The sequence below is a fragment of the Sapajus apella genome, unplaced genomic scaffold, assembly GCF_009761245.1.
Source record: "Sapajus apella isolate SASKATOON/1434 unplaced genomic scaffold, GSC_monkey_1.0 scaffold161, whole genome shotgun sequence".
Taxonomy (NCBI): Eukaryota; Metazoa; Chordata; class Mammalia; order Primates; family Cebidae; genus Sapajus; species Sapajus apella.
Genome location: NW_022437101.1, coordinates 2,376,353 through 2,402,904, shown reverse-complemented (window position 1 = coordinate 2,402,904; position 26,552 = coordinate 2,376,353). Strand labels below are relative to the sequence as shown.

Sequence of the window (26,552 nt, the reverse complement as noted above, 5' to 3'; positions counted from 1 at the left end):
AAAAAAAAAAAAAAAAAAAATCACACCCCTGAACTCCAGCCTGGGTGACAGAGTAGTGAGACTCCATCTAAAAGAAAAAAGAAAAAAAAAACCCAAAGCCAAACAAAACAAACAAAATACATATGAATAAATTTTCTATTTTTCCTAAACTCTGTAATGGGTCATTGTGTGTCCCTTACTCGGGGGACTGCTGCCACTCTTGCTGTTTGTGATGTCTGCACTCTGCTGCCCATGTCCTGCTGGCTGGTAAAGGATAAAAAAAATGTGTGCCTTCAAGCTGAAATTAGATCCCTTCTTTTCTTTAAGGTGTTCCTGTTTATCCCTCCTTCCTCTTCATCAGGAAGTGTCTTCTATGATGTGTCCCCCACATTCCTCTGTGTTTGCCTGAGCTGAAAGCAGGTTAGAACAAGACAGCCTGAATAAGTTCCCCCAAGGCCACATGCAGGCCGAGGGGAATCCAAGGCCAGGGGCTCTGCCTTGCTGATGGAGAGTGGCCTGGGAGCAAGGCCTCAGCATCAGTTATCTCCCGCTATACACAGAGCACCCAAACCTTAATGGCTTAAAACAATGACAACGTCGATTCTCTTTTGACCGTTTCTGTGATAGAGAATATTTGTTCCCTCAATAGGTCTGTACTGAGCACCTGGGCCAGGCAGTGCTCTGGACCTGGGGGTACAGCAGTGAACCAGAGAGATCTCGGGAGAGAACCCTGCTCTCCTGGGTCTTGGAGTCAGCTGTGTGTACGTGACAGATCAGAAATGGGCAAACAGTCATCTGTTGAACAATCAGTGGGCAACTGATAAACAGCTTTATTTTCCCTTGTCCCCCATCTGTTTAAACATGCTATGTGGGCCAGTTGAGCAATCTAGACAGGTCCCTTAGCTTTGTTGGTCACCTTCAGATAATTTTAAAAAGTGGTCTGAGTTAAATTTTGAGTTATACAAAGTCTCCTTCCAGGGACTGCATCTGAACTGAGAGGGAATGGGGGACAGGAGAGTTAAGGGCTCCTTCTGCCTGAGGTCATGTTCTAGGCTGACTTCCTCTGGGACTCTTGCGGGCCTCTCTCCACAGCTCCCCTTCCACTCACAGCCTATGATTGTTGTCTTAGCTTCTGCATCAGAATCTACTCTCCTGTTGTTTTGTAATGAGGTTGCCTTGCCCCTTGTACGAGTCACTCTTGGGTGGGATCCATAAAACCCTGCTATGATCATCTACTTTTCTGGGTAATGTGGGGAAGCAGTTGCCAACCAAGTATGGAGGACCTCTGTGGAAACTGAGATAGAAAGAAAGGCTATTTTAACATCTGGTCACAAGTAAATAATGTGGGTTATAATCTGGGCTGTAGGCTGGCCATGGTGGCTCAGGTTTGTAATCCCAGGTGAGGTGGGAGGATCGCTTGTGCCCAGTTTGAGAGCAGCCTGGGTAACACAGAAAGACCCTGTCTCCATACTAAAAAATTTTAAAGCCGGGCACCAGGTTACATGTCTGTATGTAATCCCAGCTACTCAGAAGGTTGAGGCAGGAGAATCACTTGAACCCACGAGGAAGAGGTTGCTGTGAGCTGAAATTGCGCCACTGCACTCCAGCCTGGGCAACAGGGCCAGACCCTGTCTCAAAGAAAAAAAATCTGTGCTCTGACATTTATTTATTTACTCAACCTGTTTTTTTTCTTTCTTTCTTTCTTTTTTTTTTGAGACGGAGTCTTGCTGTGTCGCCCATGCTGGAGTGCAGTGGTCTGATCTCGACTCATTGCAAACTCTGCCTCCCAGGTTCAAGCGGTTCCCGTGCCGCAGTCTCCTGAGTAGCTGGCACTACAGGCGCGCACCACCATGCCCAGCCAGTTTTTTGTATTTTTAGTAGAGTCGGGTTTCACCGCGTTAACTAGGACGGTCTAGATATCCTGACCTCGTGATCCAGTCGCCTCGGCCTCTGAAAGTGCTGGGATTACAGGAGTGAGCCCTCGCAGCCGGTCTATTTACTCAATCTTTGGCAAAAAATAAAATGTGGCAAAGGTGGAATCATACATCATATAGCCTTTTGTGTCTTATGATACTCATTTTTGCATCTGAACGTTGAACCTAAATAATATCTAGTTTGTGAGGACATCTGAATCACTTGGGATGGTCCTTGGCACAGAATTTGCCTTCAAAAGAAAAAAAAAAGGTTTGCTTCATTTAAGTTGATTTATTTACGAAGGGCGAAAGGACACTGTGCAAGGGCGGGGAGGGTGTCTGCGCCTGCGCTTTGCGCCTTCTAGAGGGCAGTCAGGGGCTTCTGGCTGACCCGAGCGGAAATCTCGCGAGACTGTCAGACGTATAGCGAGAGCCCTGGGAGGAAGACTGTGTTATCGCGAGAACTCTTCCTGTGGACCCTCGGTTTGTGTGGGGCCGTGTCTCAGTCCATCCAAGGTCCCCTCGGATCGCACGGAGAGGCATTCGGACGTGGTAAGAACGCCATGGGCCGGGTGGAGGCACGATGACCACTGGCCCGCTGGGCTCGCCTTTGTCCGTCCCTTCGCGACCCGACCGACACCCGGCCCGGCCTGCCTTTTCCTCTCTTCCCTTCCACACGCGGGGCCCGGGCACCTCCTCCTGTCTGCCTGCCGAGCCGGGCCGGCCTTCTCCCCTTCCCTCCACACGCCGGGCCCGGGCCTGTCCTTTTCTCCCGGATCCTCCTCACACCCGGCCCCGGACACCTTCTGCTCCTTGCCGGCCTTCCCCAGGCTTTGGGTGTGACAGCTCTTAAGTTTACAATTTCTCTAGTCTCTTGCCTGGGCCTCGGGCGAGGCGCTGTCTGTTTTGCCGTAATGGTCCGGAACATAATCCATTTCTAGCTTGTCAGGTGGAAATGCAAAGAAGATACTTGGTTTTTTGGTCCTTTGTGTGCCAAACACATACCGTCTCATTTAATTCTCCCAATTGCGAAAAGTAGCTTGATTATGTCTGTTTCACAGATGAGAAGAGTGAGGCTTGCTCATTCATTGTTTCATTCCACTGACATTTATTTATTTATTTGGTGCTTGCATGTTCAGGATGTTGAGGATAGCAATGAAAAAAATGGACACACTCCTTATTCTCATGAAACTAAATTCTTGTGGTGGGAACAACGATAATAGTAATTAAATAGTAATTAAATCCCTGGTACGGGATTTAACGTGTAATGATGCCATCAAGAATGGCGGAAGTAGAATGACAGAAGTCAGAGTGCTAGTATTTATCTGACCCCAGAGGCAGAACTTTTTTCCCTCTTAACCACACCTTTTTATTTGTTTGTTTATTTATTTATTTATTTATTTTGAGATGGAGTTTTGCTCTTGTTGCCCAGCCTGGAGTGCAGTGGCACAATCTTGGGTCATTACAACCTCCGCCTCCCAGGTTCAGGCGATTCTCCTGCCTCAGCCTCCTGAGTAGCTGGGATTACAGGCATGCCCCACCATGCCTGGTTAATTTTGTATTTTTAGTAGAGACAGGGTTTTGCCATGTTGGACAGGCTGGTTTCGAACTCCTGACCTCTAGTGATCCACCCGCCTCGGCCTCCCAAAGTGCTGGGATTACAGGCGTGAGCCACCACTCTCAGCCTGTGTCACTTTCTAATCAGGGTCGGGTTCACCATAGTAACTGCTTTTGGATGGACTTAGCTTTCTACCACGCACTTGGTAATTTAGAACTAAGTTTATAGAGACTCTTGAGTTACTTATTGGAATGAAGATGGCACAGGAAGTCATAGCCCATTTCTGTACCAAGATCCTAGTGTGACATTTCCAAACTTTAAAGTACATGAGACCGTTTGAGGAAGACTTACCCTAATGATGCAATGGAGGAAGATTCATTTGCTACCTTGTGGCTTAGGCAATTTAGTTGGTTTTCTCATTTGAAGATTTGCTAGCTTGCAGATTTACTCAGATAAGTAAATGAGATAATATATGTAAAGTCTAGCACAATAACATTCCTTTCATTTTCTCCTTTCCTCCCTTTCAGAGAGCCTTTGTCCTTGGGTCTCTATTAGGTCCTACCCTTTGAAAGTTTTGTGATAATTTATATCTAAATAAATCTCTACAGTTGCATTATTACCTTTGTGCAAACAGGTATTTCAGAAATGGAAAACCACGTTGAGCTATGGAAGGAAAGGAAAATGTGCCTCTCAAAGGGAGAGAATATATTTTAGAACTACACAGTACTCCTCACCCCTATTTTAATAAATCAACATAGTGTGCCAGAATCTCAGGAACCTGTGTAGGGGTTTCATAAAACTCCATAGGATATCCTGACACATATCCCTCCCCCGCCATTTGAGAGTCCCTAGGTTAGTGTTTTATAATACTTTTCCTCATATAATGTTAGTATTCAGAACCATTCATTGCTACTGCTGATGGACTTTGAACTCACTCTCTTATTTCGAAGAATTGGTATTTTCTGCCTGGTGAATCTGTGATATAAATTCTCCTCTAGGTGGCAGGTTCACCATTGTGTTCTGCGGGACTATCACAGTAGTGTCAGTTTAGGTACCCAATAAATAGTTGTTGGATGAATACGTAATACCTTAATACTTAATTATTCTTTCAACGTACCAGGTGTGGTTTGGGACTTTAGACTGAGATCTGGGATTAAATCTTGGCTCTTCTACTTGGAAGTTTGTGACTGTAGGTAATATATTTAACCTTGTCAAGCCTGTGTTTTTTGTTTTTTTTTTAATTAATGGTGATGATAATAGCCATTTTAATGGTTTGTGAGGCTAAACGAGATAAGTTTTTTAAAAAAGCTTGGCACATAGTAGACTATATGTAAATACTGACTGAATTCATTTACTCAATAAGTAATTATTGAACACCTACTATACAACAGTGAACAAAAGGACAAAGTCCCTGGCATGTGGAACTTACCTTCTAGTATGTTTTCTGAAGGGAGATCAGAACATAAATGGTTGCCACATGCCAGACTGTGGTCAGTACTATGGAGAGTAATAAAGCATTTTAAGGTGGAGGGGAGGGGAGGCAAGACTTTTTAAAATAAAAGATGGCGAGCAATGGTCTCACTGAAAGGAGGTTACTTCTGAGCAGACACCTGAAGGAAGTGAAGGCCTGGGCTTGAGGATGCCTGGAGGAAAGTGCAAGGGCCCTGAGGCAGAAGCATCCTGGATGTGCTAAAGGAGCAGCAGGAGGGAAAGGGGAGGGGAGGAGAGGGAGAGTAGGTAGCAGTCAAGAGGTTTCTGCAGGAGTCCTGGAGAGAGATGATGGTGATGCAATTAATGAACTTTGTCTTTATTATATCCCGTTCTTTGACTAAAAGCAATAAAAATAGCTGATACTTATATAGCTCTTAATGTGCATCAGGCACTATTTTAAGTGCTTTACATATATTAGTCATCAGATCTTTCCAACAAAGTACACCTAGCCTCAGAAAATGCAGATTTGTCACTCTTTATGATATACAGTGGAATGTGCTGCTAATTCAGAGTACTTTCTCAACCATTACTGAAATCAGCAGTGAATTCACTACCTCTGTTCACATACTGGTTAGGTTGCAAAGGCAAGTCTAAAGTGGCTATAACGGACCACCCAACCAGTACGTATGCATTGGGTTAAGTTCAGTTTCATGGAAGAACTGTAGAAGTCCATGGTACTTTTTAAATTACTCTTCTTGCTATTTTTTAGTCCTTTTAAAATTTTCATCCAAGGTTGTCATTTTGATTTTGTTTTCATATAGTTATGTCTGGACACATTGCTTCAACATAGAATGCACATGAACAATGTGGAGGTCTAGGCTGGAATGGGGGCCCAGTTGACCACTGTTGCTCTGGCTAGTGGGCATTAATACTATCTCTATGCTTGTTGGTTAGAGGGGCTGCCATATTGTCCTTTTCAGCTTATCTTCTTTGATTGTGAAATCATAACATTGCAGTGATCATTTAGCTTACAATACCTCAAAACAATTATTTGGAGGTTGCTACTTTTACTTCTGATATGAATGACTCTACACTCTTAGTCATTCTTATACCAAGTTGTCATCCTTAATTTTGCTCAGCTTGATTAGTCAAGATGTTCCTTTTTGGGGTTAGCAGTGTGTTTGGGGGCACCTTTGGGGTTTAATATTCCTTTTATGCAGCATTACCTAAGTGCTCTATAAATGTGGCAGTTTGGTTCAGTGAAGTAGTGAGTAGCTGACAAAATAGGTTAAAAGGTTTTGTTTGTCACTTTGGTCACAGGTGAGAAGTCTTTTAATATTGAGACAATTACGGCTTTCAAAGGAATATAATCTCAGGTGTGTTTTGAACTTTATTTTGGCATTACTGCTAGTCTTCCAGGCTTTAGAAGAGGGAAAATATTAATATTTTATCATTTGTTGGCTTCTATGGGAGAACTACAAAATGTTTGTGACATAAAATCAGGATAAAATGGCATTATTACTGTGATAGTAGGTAACTAGCATGTTTTCCTATCCTTGGCTATGTTATGGCAAGAAGTTTCAAGTTGAATATCGTTCCCTATATTCAACTTGAAATTCAGTTAGAATTTCTGTGGTACTGCCAAGACTGAGGAAAAAACCCAGAGTTGGCTGTAAAATATGGTAAATGTGTCCTCTTTAACCCACAATCTTGCTGCTGTTTGTGTGAATCTATGAAGCTCAGCTTTGTGGTTCTGGCAGCAGGAAAGACACTATCTCAGCACTTATTCTGGGATCATACTTTCAGTGGCAACACCCTTGCCAGTTTTGTCTTGTTTGAAAAAATCTAAAAGTAATAGTTTGTGCTAAAAACTTTTTTTTTCCTCTGAAAAACCTTCCTGCATTAATACAGTATCTATGTTTAAAGTAGAACTATACCATACTTACTGTGGCTAGTCTGAACCTAAACATTAATTTATCATTTATTCATCCATTTGTCTAAAATGTCTTAGGCCTCTGTTGAACTTAGGGGACAAGCATTGTACAATGCCAGGGACATTCTTCTCTTTATGTTAATTCAGTGGCACATAGAATGTGAAGGATTGGTAATGCCAAGGTACTGATACCAGGCGGTCTGCTCAGTATGAAGATGTACAAATCTATTAAATCAATAAGACATGGTTTCTTCTCTCATGAAGCCATCAGGCTCAGGAGGCAGGCATATAACAATAGGGTAATATGTGTTACAGGTGTCCTGCTGGAAACCTATACATATTACAGTGGTCATGCAGCAGGCAGCAGCCAACTGTATTGGCCAAAAGTATTGAGGAGTGAGGTGCTTGGTCATGAAAGGCTTTGTCGTTAGTGATGGTGACTTGAAAAGCAGACAAGTAGGGAAAAGAGGAGAGACTGGCATTGCTGGCAGAGAGTGCTGATAGCCAAGCTGCACAAGATAAACCAAATTAGCCTATGCATAGATCAGCTCTCCAGTAGATGAGGGTGTGTAGATGAGGGACACAGCAAGAGAGCCAGAGTGAGGCCAGGAAATAGAGAGCTGTGATGGTTAATTTTAGGTGTCAACTTGACTAGATTAAGGAAACCTAGAAACCTGGTAATATGTTGTTTTGGGGTGTATCTGTTTCCAGAGGAGATTAGGGTGTGAATCTGAGTAGATTAGGTGGGGAAAATCCACCCTTAATGTGTGTGGGCACCATCCAATCTGCTGGAGCCCAGAGAGAACAAAAACATTGAAAAGGCAGATCTATTTGCTGGAGCTGGGATACATTCCTCCTCTCTTGTCTTTGGACAACACAACTCCAGGCTCTCCAGACTGTGGGCTTCAGTACTTACACCAGCGGCCCCCTGGGTTCTCAGGCCTTTGGCTTCAGACTGAGAGTTACTTGATTGAGTGTGATGGCCCCTTAGTGTTCCGCTTTGGTGTTTCTCATGTGATTTTGCATTACTCTTACTATTTACAAAAATAGCTTTATATGCAAGACAAGAGCGAATATTTTACATTCAAAAATCGACTAAAAGGAAATGGAATTACAACGTTGTCTGGATTTCATCTTGTGGTCTAATTGGATATGTAGGCTCTGAGGATTATCTTGGAGAAAAGGGAAAGCTATCATAAGCATGATAGTCACAGGTAAGTAGTGCTATATGCCAGGCACTGTCCTAAACATTTTAGTTCATATAATTCATTATAGTTCATATAATTCTCATTGAGTTGGGCCCATTATCGAGTGTGGCAAGTGGGGAGAGGAGAGGCTGGAGAGGATCCCCGGGTGCCATCCGAAGCCCCGTTAGCTGGCTTCGCCCTGGGCGGCCGGGCGGGGGCAGCAGGCGCCTAGCGGGGAGGCCCAGCGGCGTGGGAGCTGCGCCGCGGCTGCGAGGGCCAGAGAGGATGGGCGGGGAGCGCGGCAACAGGGGCGGAGTTTTCAGTTCCTCCCTGCCTCTGGGTGGAGCGCTCCAGCTCGCTGGTGGCTGCCGTGTGACCTGTGGGCGAGGCGCGGCCCTGGCTCGGGGGCCTTCCACACTCGGGTCAGGGATAAAGCAGCTTCTTGCTTGCTGGGGAGCTGGCGCGTCGGTGACCTGGCCTGTGAGGTATGTCCGGCAACCCTGGGGACGCAGCGGGAGTCCTTGCGGCCGGCAGCCTTGCTGCGCTGGCGCCAGACAGGAGCCGGGACTCCACCACGGCCTCGCGCATGCGTGCGGAGCGGCGACCGGGACTTGGGAGCCTGCTGGCTTCCGGGGACCAGAGGGCGAGGGCTCCTGGAGCTGCCGTGCTCCTGCAGAGGGCATTTGGGAAGCCTCGAAAGCCGCATGAGTCACTGTTGCTTTCGAATTAGAAACGCCTTGTGGTCGGTTTTCAGTTACTACTTTAGAAAGTTGATGTGCCGGGCGCGGTGGCTCATGCCTGTAATCCCAGCACTTTGGGAGGCCAAGGCGGGCGGGTCACGAGGTCAGGAGTTCGGGACTAGCCTGGCCAACATGGTGAAACCCCTTCTTTACTAAAAGTACAAAAGTTAGCCTAGTGTGGTGGCTGTCATCTGTAATCCCAGTTATTCGGAAGGCTGAGGCAGGAGAATAGCTTGAAACTGGAAGGCAGAGGTTGCAGTGAGTCGAGATCGCGCCACTTCACTCCAGCCTGGGCGAAAGAGCAAAACTCCGACTCAAAAAAAAAAAAAAAAGTTGATGTGCTAGGATTGATTGCTCTCTGTTACTAGTATAAAGGTGGAAAAATCTGAACCTGTGAAGTGTTAAATCTAACAATGCTCAATAGTGAGTTTATTACCTTCTGTTAATATCTGTTGCGATATTAACATTTGTATGGTTTTAAAAAGATTACAGAGAACCAGGTTCTGGATTTCCGAAACTACTTGTCTTGATAAGGAATTTAAAGTGGGCTGGGGCTAGGGTACGATGTATATAATTTTTGAGTTAACGAGTTGTATAAAAAATAACCTTAAAAAGATGGAAGAAAGAATGTGTGAAGTGAAAAAAGTCTCAAGGTAAAATTGCAAAATATTTTTTAATTTATAATTTTTGTAAACTAAAAGTGTGTATAGACGGTCTAATGCAGGTTGTCTCATCAAAGATAACCAAATTGTTCAATTAGTATTTCCAGTGTAGTAATCATAGAACACATAGGTATCCTGTGGATAGATGCTGCACTTGGCCTTTTAGCAATGACTGGGATGCCAGGCAAATAAGTAAAAAGTAGAGTCTTTTGGAGGGGGAGGGGCAGGTGGCAAGGGGGCATAGAATGTGAGAGCTGGAAGGTGAGGTTAGAAATGATCTAGTTTGAGCTTTCATTCTTACAGACAAATGAAACTGAAGTGGCTGTGATACACACGTTGAATCAGAACGATTTGTATTGGTAGTTGGCAGTGTTTGTTTTTTTCTGAGCCTATCACGACATACAATGGTACTGTTTATTTTTATTAGTGTTATCCAAGGCAGAAGATTCTGAGTAATCATGGTTATAACTTACTGAGGACTATGACAATAGAGTGAAAATCTTAATGGAAGTTATTTCAATAGTAATTCATTGGAATGTTAGTTTTTATCTCTAGTGTTGGCAAATAAAAATACTTTATGGGTGATAATACACTAAAGGAAGAACAAGCTCATCTGGGAGGGAGAACCCAGAAATAGACCTTGGGAACTATAGTTCTAAACCCAAATCTTACCCCTTCTGGCTGTGGCCCTTTAGATGGGTCACTTAAACTATTTGAGCTTTTGTTTCTTCATCTGTAGAATGAGAATGTTATGTTAAAGAGATGGCGAAGATTTTTTCAGCTTTATTTTACTTTTGTTTTTTAAAAGAAGCGTGTGAGGAACTATTTTTCAGCTTTAAATTGTAGTTTGTGGGGGTCACAAGAGTTACAGCTCTTTGGAAATTTTATGGTTAAGCCGTACGGTAATGACTTAGCTTCATTTGTGGTTAGTTGCTCAATTCTGGTCCCATGATCTTCAGACTTTATACATTTGTGCAAAGCATTGTGTAAGTATGGCATATATGGTTTAAAGAATTCCTTGTTGACAAAACTCAAGGTTTTGTTATTTGTTTGAAGGGTATGTGTGTTTCTGTCTTCCTCCTTTACCTCTCCACCCCTAAATTTAGGACAGGGATCCTAGAAGTACCTAAGTTTTAGAAACCACTTAAACTTCTAATGTTGTCTCAAAAAATAAACATTTAAGGCAATCCTCTTTTGAAGATGGTCAGACAATATTTTGGAGTATAATGGTGAAGATAAAAAGACATTTTTAGTAATCTTTTATTGATTTGGATATTAGGGTCAGAGCTGATTTGGTCCAATTTTTTTACAGGAAGAAAACAGTTGAAACTATACATACTTGGTATATATTAGAGGGTTTAGACTTTTGAGTTTTTGGAGTAAATAAAAGATTGCCTTATCGTATAGTGAAAGACTAGATGGAAAGCTAATATTTATTAAATAAGCACCACTTCCTTACCCCTAAGTTTGTGAATCTATAGTCCTCACTTAAGAATTAGGAAGTTAGGTTCTACAAGGGCAAATGGTGCAAGGTCATAGCCCTGATAAATGGCTACAGGATTCTGTCAGGGCCTGTTGACTTTACAGCCTGCCAGTAAACCTGATAACAATAACCACCGCAATGTGGAGTGCTTACAGTGTGCAGGTGCTAGGCTAAGTGCCGGTAGACAAATAATGCCTCACTTTAATCTTACTGCAGCCCTCTGTGGCTCCCATCCCTGTCTACCATTTTCCTATGGAAGTTGAGGCCCAGAGAGGTTAAGTTACTAGCTCAGGGGTCTCAAGTTTGGAGACACAGCCAGAATTTAGGTTTGTCAGACTCCAGCATGACCTCTTAACAGTCATGCTTGCTACTCTGGCTCTTGAACCTGAAACCAATGCTGAATAACTGTTGAAAATGGCCATGTGAACTAGTTACCTCATACAAGTCTCTTTGGATGTAACATTTTGTACAGCTGGCTCAGGCTTCAACTCATTGTGATTTGAATTTACCCATGGTTGGGGCTCTTCATTTCAGCTCTTCCTCTTCATCACAATGCAAGAGCGAAAGCCTTTGCACAGCTCCTTTCTTGGTATCTGGGCTCCAAAAGCTGACTGTGCTCTGACTGCGACACAGGGAGGAGGGGGGACAGAGAGAGCCAAAGGCAGCAAAGGGACAAGCATCCTGGGACTTACCGTAAAGAAATGAAACAGGTTTTCTTTGTGGCTGACAAATGAGTTCTAAAGATGACTTTTGAAGGATAACATTCATTTTAATTTGAAAAAATATAACTGTGTGTGGAAAAATCAGTTTTGTTACTTTTAAATCTCATCCTACATTCTGTCTATAGCTGATAAGGGGAAAGTCCAATGTGTGAACTCCTGCTGTATTCTCTTATTGTGTAGTGTTAGTACTTGTGATTGAATTGAGAGGACTTGCTTTAGGAATCTAGTAATACAGTCAGCACTGTATGTGTTTGAGTTTGTCTCCCATATGTTCCGGAATTCTGGGATTTTGACATTGTGAAGCAATAATTTAATTTTGATTAAATTTTACACTGTGCCAGGCATTGTGGCATTCCACACAAATGGTGAGGACCTAAAAGTGGGAAATTTGGCACAGATGAAGAAGGTTGGTTAATACGTTTGAAAGACCGCTAAACATGTCTTGCATGACTGACCTAAGTGCAAAGTGAAGCAGCCCATCATGCTCCAGCTCTCCAAATCTGAGCCAGCGTTTCACCCGTGTGATGCAGGTATTTTTCGTAGTCCCCACAGTGAGTGCCAAGTGCACACTAACACTCTGCCTAACACAGGCAGCTCATGGCGTGCAAAAGGAGGCTGCAAAGTAACCACTGTTGGTGTGTCCAAGGTTGGAAAAATTTCCACAGGGACTTCTGTGAAATCCAATTAAGGCAGCCCTTTCTTTTTATAGATGATTATGTAGAAACAGACTCATGAAACAAAATCAGCAAAGGCAAGTTAGAAAATTTCCTGAATTGTTCAGTTTCTTATAGAAACTCTAGTTCCTGAATCCGAGTCTTTTGCTGAGTTAGTAGACAGAAAGTTTGTTGGGCTGCTTCTTCCTACTTCCCTCAGAATACATTATTTTTGAGGGAGGGACTCACCACTTTTGTCCCTCTCCAGTTTTCAGCTAGGCACCTGGCCCTAAACTTAGTCTTAAAGATGGAGACAAGGCCTGCCAAAGTTCCTTTGTCTCAAATGTGAACCACTTAGAGGACTCTATACTGGGTGAGCCACTTTTCACCCCAACGCTGGCTTCTTTGAGAAAGTCATTGCTTTCAAGACTGTTAGGAAGTTATTTGATATATTGCCTAACATGCCTCCTATTAATCTTTTTTACCCCCTTGTGTCTCTTCTGAATAAATTTAATTCTAGTTGACAGGTCTCCACATACTTGAGAATAGTAATCATGTCCTCCTGGAGATATGTCTCTTATCTCGTCTAAACAGCCTTCCTTCCTGGAGAAGTTTTTCATGGTTTTGAGGCCTCTTTCCCTTTTCTAAGTGTCCTCTTCTAAAGCTTGTTACTCAGAAATAAGTTTTGAATTTAGTCTAATAATAATTGGATTATAATAGGACTTAGTGAATCTCTTCTGGGTTCTGGTCTAATAATGGAACAGGTTAATCCTGTGACAAACACTGTTGTAAGTTATTTTCCCCACAGACCCAGCATACTGTGAATTCACAGAGAATTTACTTTTGATTAAAGATTTCCACTCTTTAAAAAGGAATTATTCTCTTCCTTTCCCTCCCTGATTAAAGTATAAAAAACCTACATTGTGTTTTGTAAGATTTAACAGCTGTGTAGAGATTGTTTTGAAATCTGTTTCTGTCACAGCCCCATGTTACTTCCAGATTTAATGTTTGTCTTCTGTGTTTTCATACAGGTAATTAGGAGAAACAGGGATGTGCCTCTAAAAACTTTACAAACTGGCTTTAGTCTGTCATCCTTTGAGTATTTTGTAAAAAATAATCTTAGTATTCAGTTTAATTGTGCTTCTCTTTAACTGATACTCACTTTGCACAGTGATAACATATGGTCTTGCCACAAGTCTTCCTGTTATCCCTTTGTGTCTACGGCATTATTTGACTTGACAGTTTAGTAAAACAATCCAGAAGGAAATAACTGGTATCACAGGACTTAGTGAATCTCTTTTGGGTTCTGGTAATCACTGCTGCCTTTTTCTCAGTGTTTAAAAACCATGTCATTATTTTTCCAGGAGCTTTTGTCAAGTTTTACTTTGTGGCTTTACTGACACTCTTGTGTTACAATCTCATCATATCATTACATGCTGTTCCCATTCCTATTTCTTATTGCCTCTAAACCTGAGCTTATTAGAGAACTCTGTATTTACTCACTCCAATTTCTGTGTCTCCATTATATCAGAATCATATAAAATCATTTTGTCACATAAAATCTGTTATATACATTGTAGTATATATTATATATAGTTTTCTGTATATAAAAACATGTATCTATGTATCTGTTATTCTTTCTTGTTGTTTTTAGACAAGAGTTTCACTCTCTGACCCAGGCTGGAGTGCAGTGGTGCAATCACGGCTCACTGCAGCTGTAACCTCCTAGGCTCAGGTGATCTTCCCACCTTAGCCTGCCAAATCGATGGGGCGACAGGTGTGCATTGCCACATGTGGCTAATTCCTTTTTTTTTTTTTTTTTTTTGGTAGAAATGGGATCTCTTTATTTTGCCCAGGCTGGTCTCAAACTCCTGGGCTCAAGTGATCCACCCCCTTCGGCCTCCCAAAGTGGTGGGATTACAGGTGTGAGCCACTGTGCCTGGCCCTATATTATATTTTTGAGAGCTTCCTAGCTATGAAGTCTTTTCTGAGTTCTTCCTAAATAAAAAAAACTTCTACCTAAAAGGGGAAATTAAAAATTCCATCTTCTAAACAGTGTTCTAAACTTCGTGTATCAGATTGTTTGCAGCTTATTTTCAAAGTAATCAAAGATACTTCTGTACCTTTTAGTCTTCGTCTCTAAATCTGTAAAGAGGAACATATGCCTCCTATGACTACGTGTTATAAATAGAAAATTATATTCTAATGTTCTTTTAAATTTTCTGGACACTATGTGCTCTGTTGATTCAGGACAATTAGTGTATTTTTTCGAGAAATAGCTGTTCACATGTAAAGGGTCACTAAAGTAGATTATAGAGTTTTATGGCAGGAGTAGTGGTGGAGGGGAGGGAGTAGACAATATTTATTAAAAGTATCTTTTGTGCTAGGTCCAGTGTTGGAAGTAATCTAAGTAGTTAGTAATGGGAGTTGGCTGGAATGATCATTTGAGGGATGATTGAAAGGTGGTTTTTGGTTGTAATTATGGTGCTATTTATATATATATTTTTCTTTTAAAGGAGCAGTGAGCAGAATGAATACCTTCCAAGACCAGAGTGGCAGCTCCAGTAATAGAGAACCCCTTTTGAGATGTAGTGATGCACGGAGGGACTTGGAACTTGCTATTGGTGGAGTTCTCCGGGCTGAGCAGCAAATTAAAGATAACTTGCGAGAGGTGTGACATATGCTTTTCTCTTCCCTTGTCTGGACTCTTGTCACAGGGCTGGTTAGAGCATGGCCAAGGACTTGGTCTGTCTGTGCCAGCAAAAAATTTCACTCCATGCCTTGCATGGTCTACTTGGTCCTAGTCAGTTGCCTGATATACTGGTGCCTTTCATCCCAAGGGGAAATAAAGCAGATGCTAGAAGAATCTGGAAAACCCTGTGCCATTCTAGAAAATTATATTTAGCATACATTTTTGATTATTCCTCTGTATATTTCCTCAGGCACTGTAATCAGTAAAAATACGAAATGAGTGAGTAGTATCCTCTCAACTGCATCCTCTTGATGCATGAGGGATGCACTTGAGCATCCTTCCCATCATCTTTTAACTGCTTAATGGCATGGTTCTGTAAATGAATATCTGTTAGGGCAAGTCAGAGTGAAATCTGTTGTTGCTTCCAGTAATATTTTGTTGTTGTGTGTGGTAGCCAAGTATTACATGACTTTAAAACACAACTTTATTAAGCAGAAAAAAAATATATTTTAAAATGTAGTTTCTTATGTGTATTGTCATGGATAATTTATGGCCTGTTTTGGCTTTTTCCCTTGGGATTTTTATATTTAGCCCTGTTTCAATCACTGTTTATGCTTCCAGAAACATTAGTTTATAAGTTCACTTAAACTGTCCACCCTAGTGGTCTTCTAGCTGTTGACATGTGGTAGCACATCTTATTACTGAATTGGTCTGCTCTGAATGGACTGCTCATTCTGTTGGGGTGAGAAAAGAGATAAGGGGCTAGCTGTTATTAACACTCTGTCTTTATTCTGTTGATAAACTTGTAAAACCATAGGTTTTAAAATTACGTAGAAAACTGAGGGGGATCAGTATCTCCTGGTACATTCTTGTATTTTCTCTTGATAAGTACACCCAAATTAAACCTAATCCTCTTAGAAGGATGGGTATTGAAGGAGGATTTTAGAGTTTAGGTATGCCTTTATGGTTGGGAATTCTTAAATTGGGGTCCATAGGGCTTTAGTGGGTCGTTGGGTGGGCTTTGGGACACTAAACCCTGAAACTATAGGCAAAATCTTGGAAATAAGCATTTTTTTCTGGGGAGATACTTCATAGATGTCATTAGATAATATTAAGGATTTACGAGCCCCTCCTCCCACAAAAAAAAGTTTCAGAACCTCACAGTTCTGTGGGAAACGTCATTCTTTGGGCTTATAACACTAGGAAGCTAACATGTATGTGTTTCCTAGGTCAAAGCTCAGATTCACAGTTGCATAAGCCGTCACCTGGAATGCCTTAGAAGCCGTGAGGTGTGGCTATACGAACAGGTGGACCTCATCTATCAGCTTAAAGAGGAGACACTTCAGCAGCAAGCTCAGCAGCTGTACTGGGTAAGGTGACTGCATGGCTAGAATTGGTTTGAGCATGGTTTCTGGTTGCCAGAGAATATCTTCCTTGTAAAGCAGTGTTAATATAGATCAGATAAAAGTTTAATCTCAAGTCTATTTGTTAACTTGAATATATTTGGTGCTTTTGGTATCATTGTGGCTAGATGGTTTCATTTTTCTTTTAGTTACTGGGCCAGTTCAATTGTCTTACTCATCAACTGGAGTGTACCCAAAACAAAGATCTAGCCAATCAAGTCTCTGTGTGCCTGGAGAGGTAATGACCCTTTTTGCTTATTTTAACTTTTGGCTTTAACTTTGGTATATTAAAAGAAAGTTGATTTTGTAACTCATTGCATGTATTGTATTTAACTTCTGTGTTGCTAAGATCATTCTGCTTCATATATTTAATATTATATTTGCTGATACATGAATAAGCCATCTACCTTTGGTTGAGGTTTTTAGTGAAATGTAATCATTTAAAATTACTCACAGTTTGGCTTTTGAGATGAAGTTGATGAAACAGGTATTTCTTAAAAATAGCCAAATTTTGTTTTTTTTTCCCCAGACTGGGCAGTTTGACCCTTAAGCCTGAAGATTCAACTGTCCTGCTCTTTGAAGCTGACACAACTGCTCTGCGCCAGACCATCACCACCTTTGGGTCTCTCAAAACCATTGTGAGTAATCTCATATGCTTCATTGGGCACTTCTCAAATCTGTGGCCTTAAAAAAAAATTACTGTGAATAATGGCTTTCTTGAGAATTTGATTAGCTTCAAAAATTTCATGTTCTTGGCTGGGCATGGTGACTCATGCCTGTAATCCTTTGAGAGGTCGAGGCAGGCGGATCACTTGAGGTCAGGAGTTTGAGACCAGGCTGGCCAACATGGCGAAACCCTGTCTCTACTAAAAATACAAAAAAGTTAGCTGGGCGTGGCAGTGGGCGCCTATAATCCCAGCTACTTGGAAGGCTGAGGCAGGAGAATTGCTTGAACCCAGAAGGCAGAGGTTGCAGTGAGCTGAGATCATGCCACTGCATTCCAACCTGGCCTACAGAGTAAGACTCCGCCTTAAAAAAAAAATATGTTCTGATTAAGTTGCCTAGATTGGTAGTTCTTGGAATATAGTAGACTCAGTGATATTCTTTGGAATACCTCATGTATATCTCTAAATGTTTTTGATATATTTTTTGTAAAATTTATGGCTTGAATAGTTTTTAATAAAGAACCAAACATTTGAGTCTTGTTAAAAATGGTAGTACAACCAATTCTGGTAAAGATTTTTCTTGTTGCCCAGGCTGTAGTACAATGGCATAATCTCAGCTCACTGTAATGGATCACTGTAACCTCCGGCCTCCTAGGTTCAAGTGATTCTCCTGCCTCAGCCGCCCGAGTATCTGGGATTACAATCATGCGCCACCACGCCTAGCTAATTTTGTATTTTTAGTAGAGACGGGGTTTCTCCATGTTGGTCAGGCTGGTCTCAAACTCCCAAACTCAGGTCATCTGTCCAGCTTGGCCTCCCAAAGTGCTGGGATTACAGTCATGAGCCACCTTGCCCAGCCGGTAAATATTTTTTATGTGATATTTATGTGGTAGAGTACTCCCAAATTTGATACTACTTTGTAAGTCATGGGATTTACTGTGAATGATGTTTCCAATGAACTGGTAATGCTTTACCACTTTTGAAATTTTGAATTATAATTTCATTTTTTTGGTAGCACAGCATAAATAACGTGATTAAATTGTCCCTTTCATAGCAAATTCCTGAGCACTTGATGGCTCATGCTAGTTCATCAAATATTGGGCCCTTCCTGGAAAAGAGAGGCTATATCCCAATGCCAGAGCAGGTAAAGTATCATTTTGTTTCTGGTAATTGAGTCATTACTTGCTTTGTATTTCATTTGAGTTTTATATAGCATTAAAAAATGCTACTATTTGTAAAGAAGTACCAGTGGCAATGAGTTAGTTTATGAAATTGAATGCTTTCCTTGAGACTGAATGCTAAATAGAAATTTAGATGTCTTGTTGGGGCTGATTAACAAATAATTTATCAGTCAGTTCATAGGCAATTATCATTAGCTGTCTTATTGATACCAGCTCTCTTTGAGGGATCCTCTTTATACTTTGTAGAGATGATATATTTCTAAAAGGAATGACAATGTGAATAAAGGATTCTAGATGTTTTAGTTGAGAAGAACGGTAGAGATCAGCTGTTTCTTGTTTTATAATTGTGAAAATTGAGGCTCTGGGAAGGCACATGACTTGCCCAGAATCAGTTGCAAGCCAAGATTAGAGAGCTGCTCTTCTCTTTTCTGGTGAACTTTCTACTGCCTTTGACATTCCTTGTTAAGCAGCAAAGTATTATGTGATTAACAGAAGTCAGCATCCAGTATTGCAGCTGTCCCTCTCAGCGAATGGCTCCTTGGAAGCAAACCTGCCAGTGGTCATCAGGCTCCTTACATATCCAGCACCAACCCCCAGGACTGGCTCACCCAAAAGCAGACCTTGGAGAATAGTCAGGTCTGTTGCTGCTTTTATTGTTTCTACAGTAGACACAGCAGTAGATGGGGTTAGTTACTAATCAGTAGTATGTGTCTTTGTTAAGCTTTTGGTTGCAGTCCATAAACATTTATTAATAGTCTCTTCATCATGGAAAGTTTAGAAAATAAAGAACTCTTTATCATAGAAAATTTTAAAAATAAAGAATTTTACATAAATAAAGCCCGCAAACTCATAATCTCAACACAAAGAGAAAAACACTGTAACAATGAAAGTTAAGTATTTATATACTTCAGTTCTCTATACATATATATTTTAAAAGAATCATTCTGTAAGTCCTGTGTTTTTGGTAAGTAGATTTTTTTCACCAGTATAGTGGTAACATTTCTCAGTTATTTCTTCTATAAAGTATTTAATAGTATATCACTGATTGGCTGTAATTTAAATTCAAGTTTTTTTGGATATAAACAGGGATTCCCTAAACATCCAGGAGCCAGTTATTTATGTACATTCTTGATTAGTTCCTTAGGAGTACATTTCTAGAAATTGCATTCCTAGATGTAGTTTGCATACCCTTTAAGACTTTGGATACATACTGCCAATTTGCCTTTCCAGGAAGTTGCCAACAGTTTATAGTCTCATCAGCAGAATATTAGAGTACCTGCTTCCCTGAAGCCTAAGAGTAATAATCATTTAAGTTTTTTTGTCTGAATTCGACACAAAACAGAATTTTGCTTTTGGTTTTCCTTCCATTAGTAAGGAAGTTGAGTATTTTCGTTTATTAGGCTTCTTTGATGACTTGCCTGATCATATCCTTTGCCCATTTTTTGCATTCTTTATTTGTAAAGGCATATTACACAGAGATACTAGCCCTTTTCTATCAGATAAGAATATCTAAACAGAGAAATACCTTGCCTTTTGACTTTGTGTACTTAAATTTTAAAACACTGGGCCAGACAGTAAATATGCAGACAGACTCTCCAAAGCAGTCATCATTATTTTGCCAAACTAATACTGTGTACTTTTTCTGTAGACTTCTTCCAGAGCCTGCAATTTCTTCAGTAATGTCTGGGGAAACCTAAAGGACTTAGAAAACTGGCTCCTCAAGAGTCAGCAACAGGAAGTTCCTGAAAAACCAAGTTATCAAAAGTGTAACAGCCATTCCACTGCTAGTTCTTTCTCCACTGAAATGGAAAAGGTTGAAGATCTAGAGCTTCCTGATCAAGATAAGATGGACTTATCAGATTGGCTGGTGACTCCCCAGGAATCCCATAAGCTGGGGAAGCCTGAGAATGGCAGTCATGAAATCAGTGAGAAGTTTAAGCTCTTGTTCCAGTCCTATAATGTGAATGATTGGCTTGTCAAGACTGACTCCTGTACCAACTGTCAGGGAAACCAGCCCAAAGGTGTGGAGATTGAAAACCTGGGCAATCTGAAGTGCCTGAATGACCACTTGGAGGCCAAGAAACCATTGTCCACCCCCAGCGTGGTTACAGAGGATTGGCTTGTCCAGAACCATCAGGACCCATGTAAGGTAGAGGAGGTGTGCAGAGCCAATGAACCCTGCACAAGCTTTGCAGAGTGTGTGTGTGATGAGAATTGTGAGAAGGAGGCTCTGTATAAATGGCTTCTGAAGAAAGAAGGAAAGGATAAAAATGGGATGCCCATGGAACCCAAACCTGAGAAACATAAAGATTCCCTGAATATGTGGCTTTGTCCTTCTAGAAAAGAAGTAATAGAACAACCTAAAGCACCAAAGGCAATGGTTCCTTCTAGAATTGCTGATTCCTTCCAAGTCATAAAGAACAGCCCCTTGTCAGAGTGGCTTATCAGGCCCCTGTACAAAGAAGGAAGTCCCAAGGAAGTGCCTAAGACAGAGCTGAAGACAGAAGCTGGCAAACAAAAGCTTAAAAGCCCCATGAGCACTTTCTGGTGTCCCTTTAACACAGCAGACTGGGTGCTGCCAGGAAAAAAGATGGGCAACCTCAGCCAGTTATCCTCTGGAGAAGATAAGTGGCTGCTTCGAAAGAAGGCACAGGTGAGCATAAACATCAAAATAGCACAGTTTCTGAGTTTTATTTTTATTTATTTATTTTGAGATGGGGTCTCTGTCACCCAGGCTGGAGTGTAGTGGTGCAATCTTGGCTTACTGAAACCTCGCCCTCCCCGGCTCCAGCCATTCCCCCCACCACAGCCTCCCAAGTAGCTGGGACCATAGGCATGTACCACCATGACTGACCAATTTTTTTGTATTTTTGGTACGGATGGGTTTTCACCATGTTGCCCAGGCTGGTCTCCTGAACTCCTGAGCTCAAGCAATCTGCCTGCCTTGGCCTCCTAAACTGCTTGGATTACAGGCGTGATCCACCACACCTGGCCTAGAGTTTTGTATTTCATAATCCCAAACCTTGCAAACTGGCCAGATCGTTGAATATGTGAAATACTAAATTTGGAATGAAGTATGTATGGTTTTTTTTGTGCATTTTTCAGGCCTAAGCTCCATCCTTCAGGAAAGAAAAGAATCTAGCCTGTTCTACTGCTATTTATGGCAAATATTTGGGGTGGAAATAACAATTGTCACCTTTGTTTTTGGTTGTTAGAGAGAATGGTTAACATTTAAATTATTCTCTATAGGCCGTTTATGGAAAAAAAGTTGGTCTCCTAGTTTCCATGAAGCAACCTCTTTTCTTGTATTACAGGAAGTATTACTTAATTCACCTCTACAGGAGGAACATAAGTTCCCCCCAGACCATTACGGCCTCCCTGCAGTTTGTGATCTCTTTGCCTGTATGCAGCTTAAAGTTGATAAAGAGAAGTGGTTATATCGAACTCCTCTACAGGTGGGTACATGAAACCAGCATGGGAATTACAGATTACAGTTATTTATAAATGTTTTGTCTTACATATGAAGTCATACTTGGCTCATTGAACCATATCCCTTTTAATAGTAAGTATGTTAGGCAAGTGAGGGTGGGACAGGGGGAGCTCATAAAAAGTTCATTTTTTTTTTTTTTTGAGACGGAGTTTCACTCTTGTTACCCAGGCTGGAGTGCAATGGCGTGACCTCGGCTCACCGCAACCTCCGCCTCCTGGGTTCAGGCAATTCTCCTGCCTCGGCCTCCTGAGTAGCTGGGATTACAGGCACGCGCCGCCATGCCCAGCTAATTTTTTGTATTTTTAGTAGAGACGGGGTTTCACCATTTTGACCAGGATGGTCTCGATCTCTTGACCTCGTGATCCACCCGCCTCGGCCTCCCAAAGTGCTGGGATTACAGGCGTGAGCCACCGCGCCCGGCCCAAGTTCATGTATTTTAATTGAATTTGCTTTATGAACTAACTAGGCATACTTCAGAGTGAATTTTCAAGATGTAACTTTTGGGAATTTTCAGATCCCATGTGGATTCTAGTAGCTTATAGACCTACCTCAGAGGTGAGTTTGGTTCCAGGCTCCTGCAGTAAAGCAAATATCCCCATAAAATGAGCTACACAAATACTTTGTTTTCCCATTGCATATAAAAGTTGTTTATAATACACTGTAGTTTGTTAAGTCTGCAATAACATGTCTTAAGAAAACAATATACATACCTCAATTAAAAAGTACTTTATTATAACAAAATGCTGATGGTCATCTGAGCCATTAACATGTAATCTTTTTGCTGGTGGAAGGTTTTGCCTTGATGTTGATTGCTGCTGACTGATTAGGATGGTAGCTCCTTGCAGGCTGGGATGGCTGTGTCTGTTTCTTTAAATAAGATAATGAAGTTTGCTGCATTGATTGACTTTCTTTCATGAAATATTTCTCTGTAACATGTGCTGCTGTGTGATAGCATTTTATCCACAGTAGAACTTTCAAAATTGGAGTCAAACCATGTGGCTGCTTTATCAGCTAAGTTTGTGTAATGTTCTAAATCCTTTGTTGTCACTTCAGCAATGTACACAGCATCTTCTCCAGGAGTAGATTTTTTTTTTTTGAGATGGAGTCTCGCTCTGTAGCACTGGCTGGAGTGCAGTGGCGTGATTTCGGCTCACTGCAACCTCTGCCTCCTATGTCCTGGTTCAAGCAATTCTCCTGCCTCAGCCTCCTGAGTAGCTGGGATTACAGGCACATGCCACCATGCCCAGCTAATTTTTATATTAGAGACGGGGTTTCACCACATTGGCCAGGGTGGTCTTGAACTCCTGACGTTGTGATCCGCCCTCCCAAAGTGCTGGGATTACAGGCGTGAGCCACCACACCTGCCCTCCAGGAGTAGTTCTATCTCAAGAAATCACTGTTTGCTCATCCATAAGAAGCAACTACTCATTTGTTTAAGTCTGATCATGAGATTGCAGCAATTCAGTCACATCTTCAGGCTCCACTTCTAATTCTAGGTCTCTTGCTGTTTTCACCACATCTGCAGTTACTCCCTCCACTGAAGTCTTGAATTCCTCCAAGCCATCCATGAGGGTTGGAATCAGTTTCTTTCAAACTCCTGTTAATGTTGATATTTTGACCTCCTCTCATGAATCATGATAGTGTTACTGGCATCAATCCTTTCTGTAAGTTTACTTTGCCCAGATCCATCAGAGGAACATAGGTAGCTAGGGCCTTAAAAAAATGTATTTCTTAAATAATACTTGAAAGTTGAAATTACTGTTTGATCCATAGGCTGCAAACTGGATGTGGTATTAGCAAACATAAAAGCAGTAATCTCCTTTTACATCCCCATCAGAAGTTTTGGGTGACCAGGTGCACTGTCAATGAGTGTCGTATTTGAAAGGAATATTCTGAGCAGTAGTTCTCAACAGAGGGCTTAAAATATTCAGTAAACCATGCTGTAAACAGGTGCACTGTCATCCAAGCTTTGTTGTTCCATTTCTAGAGCACAGGCAGAGTAGATTTAGCATAATTCTTAAGGGCCCTAGGATTTTTGGAATAGTAATTGAGCACTGGCTTCAACATAGCCACCATTGGCTCAGGCCTGCAATTTGAACACTTTGGGAGGTAGAGGTGGGAAGATTGCTTGAGCCCAGGAGTTCAAGACCAGTGTGGGCAACATACAGAGACCCTGTCTGTAAAAGAATTAACAAATTAGCTGGGTATGGTGAAGCATGCCTGTAGTCCCAGCTACGCAGGAGGCTGAGGTGGGAGAATTGCTTGCGCCTGGGAGGTCAAGGCTGCAGTGTGCTATGATAGCCCTGCTGCACTCCTGCCTGGCTGACAGAGCGATACCTTGTTTCCAAAAATAAGTCACTGGCTGCGTTAGTCCCTAACGAGAGAGTCAGCCTGTCCTTTGAAGCCAGGCATTGACTTATCTCTCTAGCTATGAGTTCTAGATGACTACTTCTTCCAAAGTTGTTTTGTCTGCACTGAAAATGTTGAGTGTAGCTACCTTCATCTATTATCTTAGCTAGGTCTTCTAGATAACTTGCCACTTCACTTTGCATTTTTGCTGTGGAGATGGCTTCTTTCCTTAAACAGAATCAACCACAGCTAGCTTCAAACATAACTTTTGGTTCCTTACCTCTCTCAGCCTTCATAAAATTGAAGAGAATTAGGGCCTTACTCTGGGTTAGGCTTTGGCCTAAGGGAATGTTGTGATTAGTTTGGTCTTCTATCGAGACCACTAAAACTTTCTCCATATCAGAAATAAGGCTGTTTGCTTTTTAAATCATTCTTGTGTTCACTGGAGTAGCACTTCTAGTTTCAAGAACTTTTCAGCCAGAGAATGAGAAGCTAAACAAAAAACAGAAAAACTTTGCCTTTGTGCCCACAGCTTGGCTAATGCAAAAAGCCTGCCCAGCTTTCAACCTGTCTTGGCCTTCAACGTGACCTTCTCACTAAGTTTAGTCAGTTCTGGCTTTTGATTTAAATAAAGTAAGAAATGGATACTCTTCCATTTAGTTGAACACTTAGATGCAATTGTAGGCTATTAATTAGCCTAATTTCAATCTTGTTTTGTTTCAGGGAATAGGGAGGCCTGAGGAGAGGGAAGAGAAACGGGGAAAGGCTTTTTGGTGGGCATTCAAGACATACATTTATTTACCATCTTTAATGGGCACAGTTCATGACACAAACCCTCAATTTGTAAAAAATGTAACAAGGTATGCCTGTGTTTGGAAATGAGTCAGAGCTTTAAGGAAGGGAAAATTTGCTTGTATTGTCCAGTGAATTAACTTATCCGTGGGTGTCTCTTTACAGATGTGAAGACAATAATTGAGCCGCCTTTCTGCCAGTTATCACACAACATGAGCTGAGTGACTGCAGCTTGCCAAATCATTGTTTCTGGGTCTGACCAGTTAGCTTAGTTCTTCTCTCACCTAATTTTGAACTAGTAAAGCAAAGTGAGTCATCAGATTTATGAGTTACTGTTTAAAAGAAAAATGCTGTTTATTGATGCTGAGGTGATTCAGTTCCTTCCTTCTTACAGAAGTGTTATAATTTACTCCCACACTAGAAATGCAGCATCTTTGTGGATACATCTTTTTCACAAGCCTCCAAGGCTCCTTAGATTGGGTCGCTACTAAAAGTACATGAAAACACTCACTCTAGTTTTAAAAATGAAATATTTCTGTAATCGAGGTATACTGATATATTCTAAAGCTAGTAAACTTCCCTAATGTTTAATTGCCCTATAGATGCTTCTCTTGCTGTGGGTTTTCTTGTTAGTGGTCCGAAATAATGATTTTCCTGTTCTATTAATATATAGTGTATTTTGCACAAAAAATTAACCTGGCTAATAGTGATTACCAAAATATGTATTAATAATCTTGGCAATTTTTGACATTACCCAACATTTTAGCCTACATGTTCTACATTACTATTCACTTGAAACTCAGCTACTGCAAATTTTTTTCTTTCTGTAAATGTTACTAAAATATCCTGTGAGCTCTTTTAGAAGGGTCCAGTATTATTTCAAGACTATTTTTGAGGTAGTTCTGGCCTTTTAAAATATTCTATAGACCTACGGGGTTTAAAAGAACCCCAGTGCTAACTAAGCAAAATAGGCAAAGACATGTTGGAAATGTAGTATGGTACTTGAACTATTCACTATATTGGTGCATCCTGTGTAAATGGAATTATTGGTGCATCCTGTGTAAATGGAAGCTGAGCTTGACACCTGGTGCTTTTAACTAGGGATACAGTTGTCCTTCTCCTGCAAGCACAGCACACCTGTACCTCCAAAGGTGACGTTTTAGTGAATAGGCTGTTTTCAACACTTGTGCCTTCGGGTGTTCATTGAAGCTTTATGAAAACTACTGATGTTTTCTCAATCTCTTTAAAGTTATGTCCATGCTTTAAAATGTCTCTGTAGGTGAGAAGTGAGGTTTATAATGTTTTTAAATTCTCTAAAGTATCTTTGCTGCTTTCCAGACTTTGAAACTATTAAGCTTCTTAACTGCCTGTTATTGGAAATACTTCGGGGAAACTTCATGGTTCCATAATATCATTGCCATACAGCTTCACTAGAGTTCTTTGAATCAGAGCTGGAAAGAGCTTTGTATTATTTTTTAATTCTCTCCCCAGATATCACTTAGAACTATTATAATAAAGTGGTGGGCAAAAACAACATAAGGAGCCTTTCAGTTATCTTAAGTTTCAGCTAACTCTGTAGTTTCTTTGTGAGGCCAAATACACTGTATTTTACATTGTCAAAATATAATTTACATTAATCACTATGTTAATGAGTATGTAAAACATTCTTTTGCATTGATGAATTTTGTATCTGCCTCCATTAAAAGCATAACAGCCATA

General features: G+C 41.2%; 1 protein-coding gene and 1 long non-coding RNA gene across 7 annotated transcripts in view; one reads left to right on the top strand and one right to left on the bottom strand.

Annotated features, from left to right (window-relative positions):
- Nucleotides 1-3,533, bottom strand: part of LOC116542112 — a 15,443-nt gene extending 11,910 nt beyond the window's left edge. Inside the window, exon 1 of the long non-coding RNA XR_004265070.1 lies at nucleotides 3,524-3,533. This is a non-coding gene — a long non-coding RNA (uncharacterized LOC116542112). The remainder of the gene's footprint in view (nucleotides 1-3,523) is intronic.
- Nucleotides 2,261-26,552, top strand: NCOA4 (nuclear receptor coactivator 4). 6 transcript variants are annotated; one of them, XM_032266861.1, is made up of 10 exons: nucleotides 2,261-2,444; nucleotides 14,778-14,932; nucleotides 16,183-16,323; nucleotides 16,506-16,594; nucleotides 16,886-16,994; nucleotides 18,076-18,165; nucleotides 18,695-18,838; nucleotides 19,851-20,855; nucleotides 21,544-21,657; nucleotides 22,159-22,564. In XM_032266861.1, exons 2-10 carry the CDS (start codon nucleotides 14,792-14,794, stop codon nucleotides 22,222-22,224), a joined length of 1,899 nt encoding a protein of 632 aa, XP_032122752.1. In that variant the 5' UTR covers nucleotides 2,261-2,444; nucleotides 14,778-14,791; the 3' UTR covers nucleotides 22,225-22,564. The 6 variants fall into 6 exon arrangements, with proteins under 6 accessions (XP_032122752.1, XP_032122750.1, XP_032122755.1 ...); XM_032266859.1 differs by having other exon boundaries at nucleotides 21,517-21,657; XM_032266862.1 differs by lacking the exon at nucleotides 22,159-22,564 and adding an exon at nucleotides 24,999-26,552 and having other exon boundaries at nucleotides 2,262-2,444; nucleotides 21,517-21,657.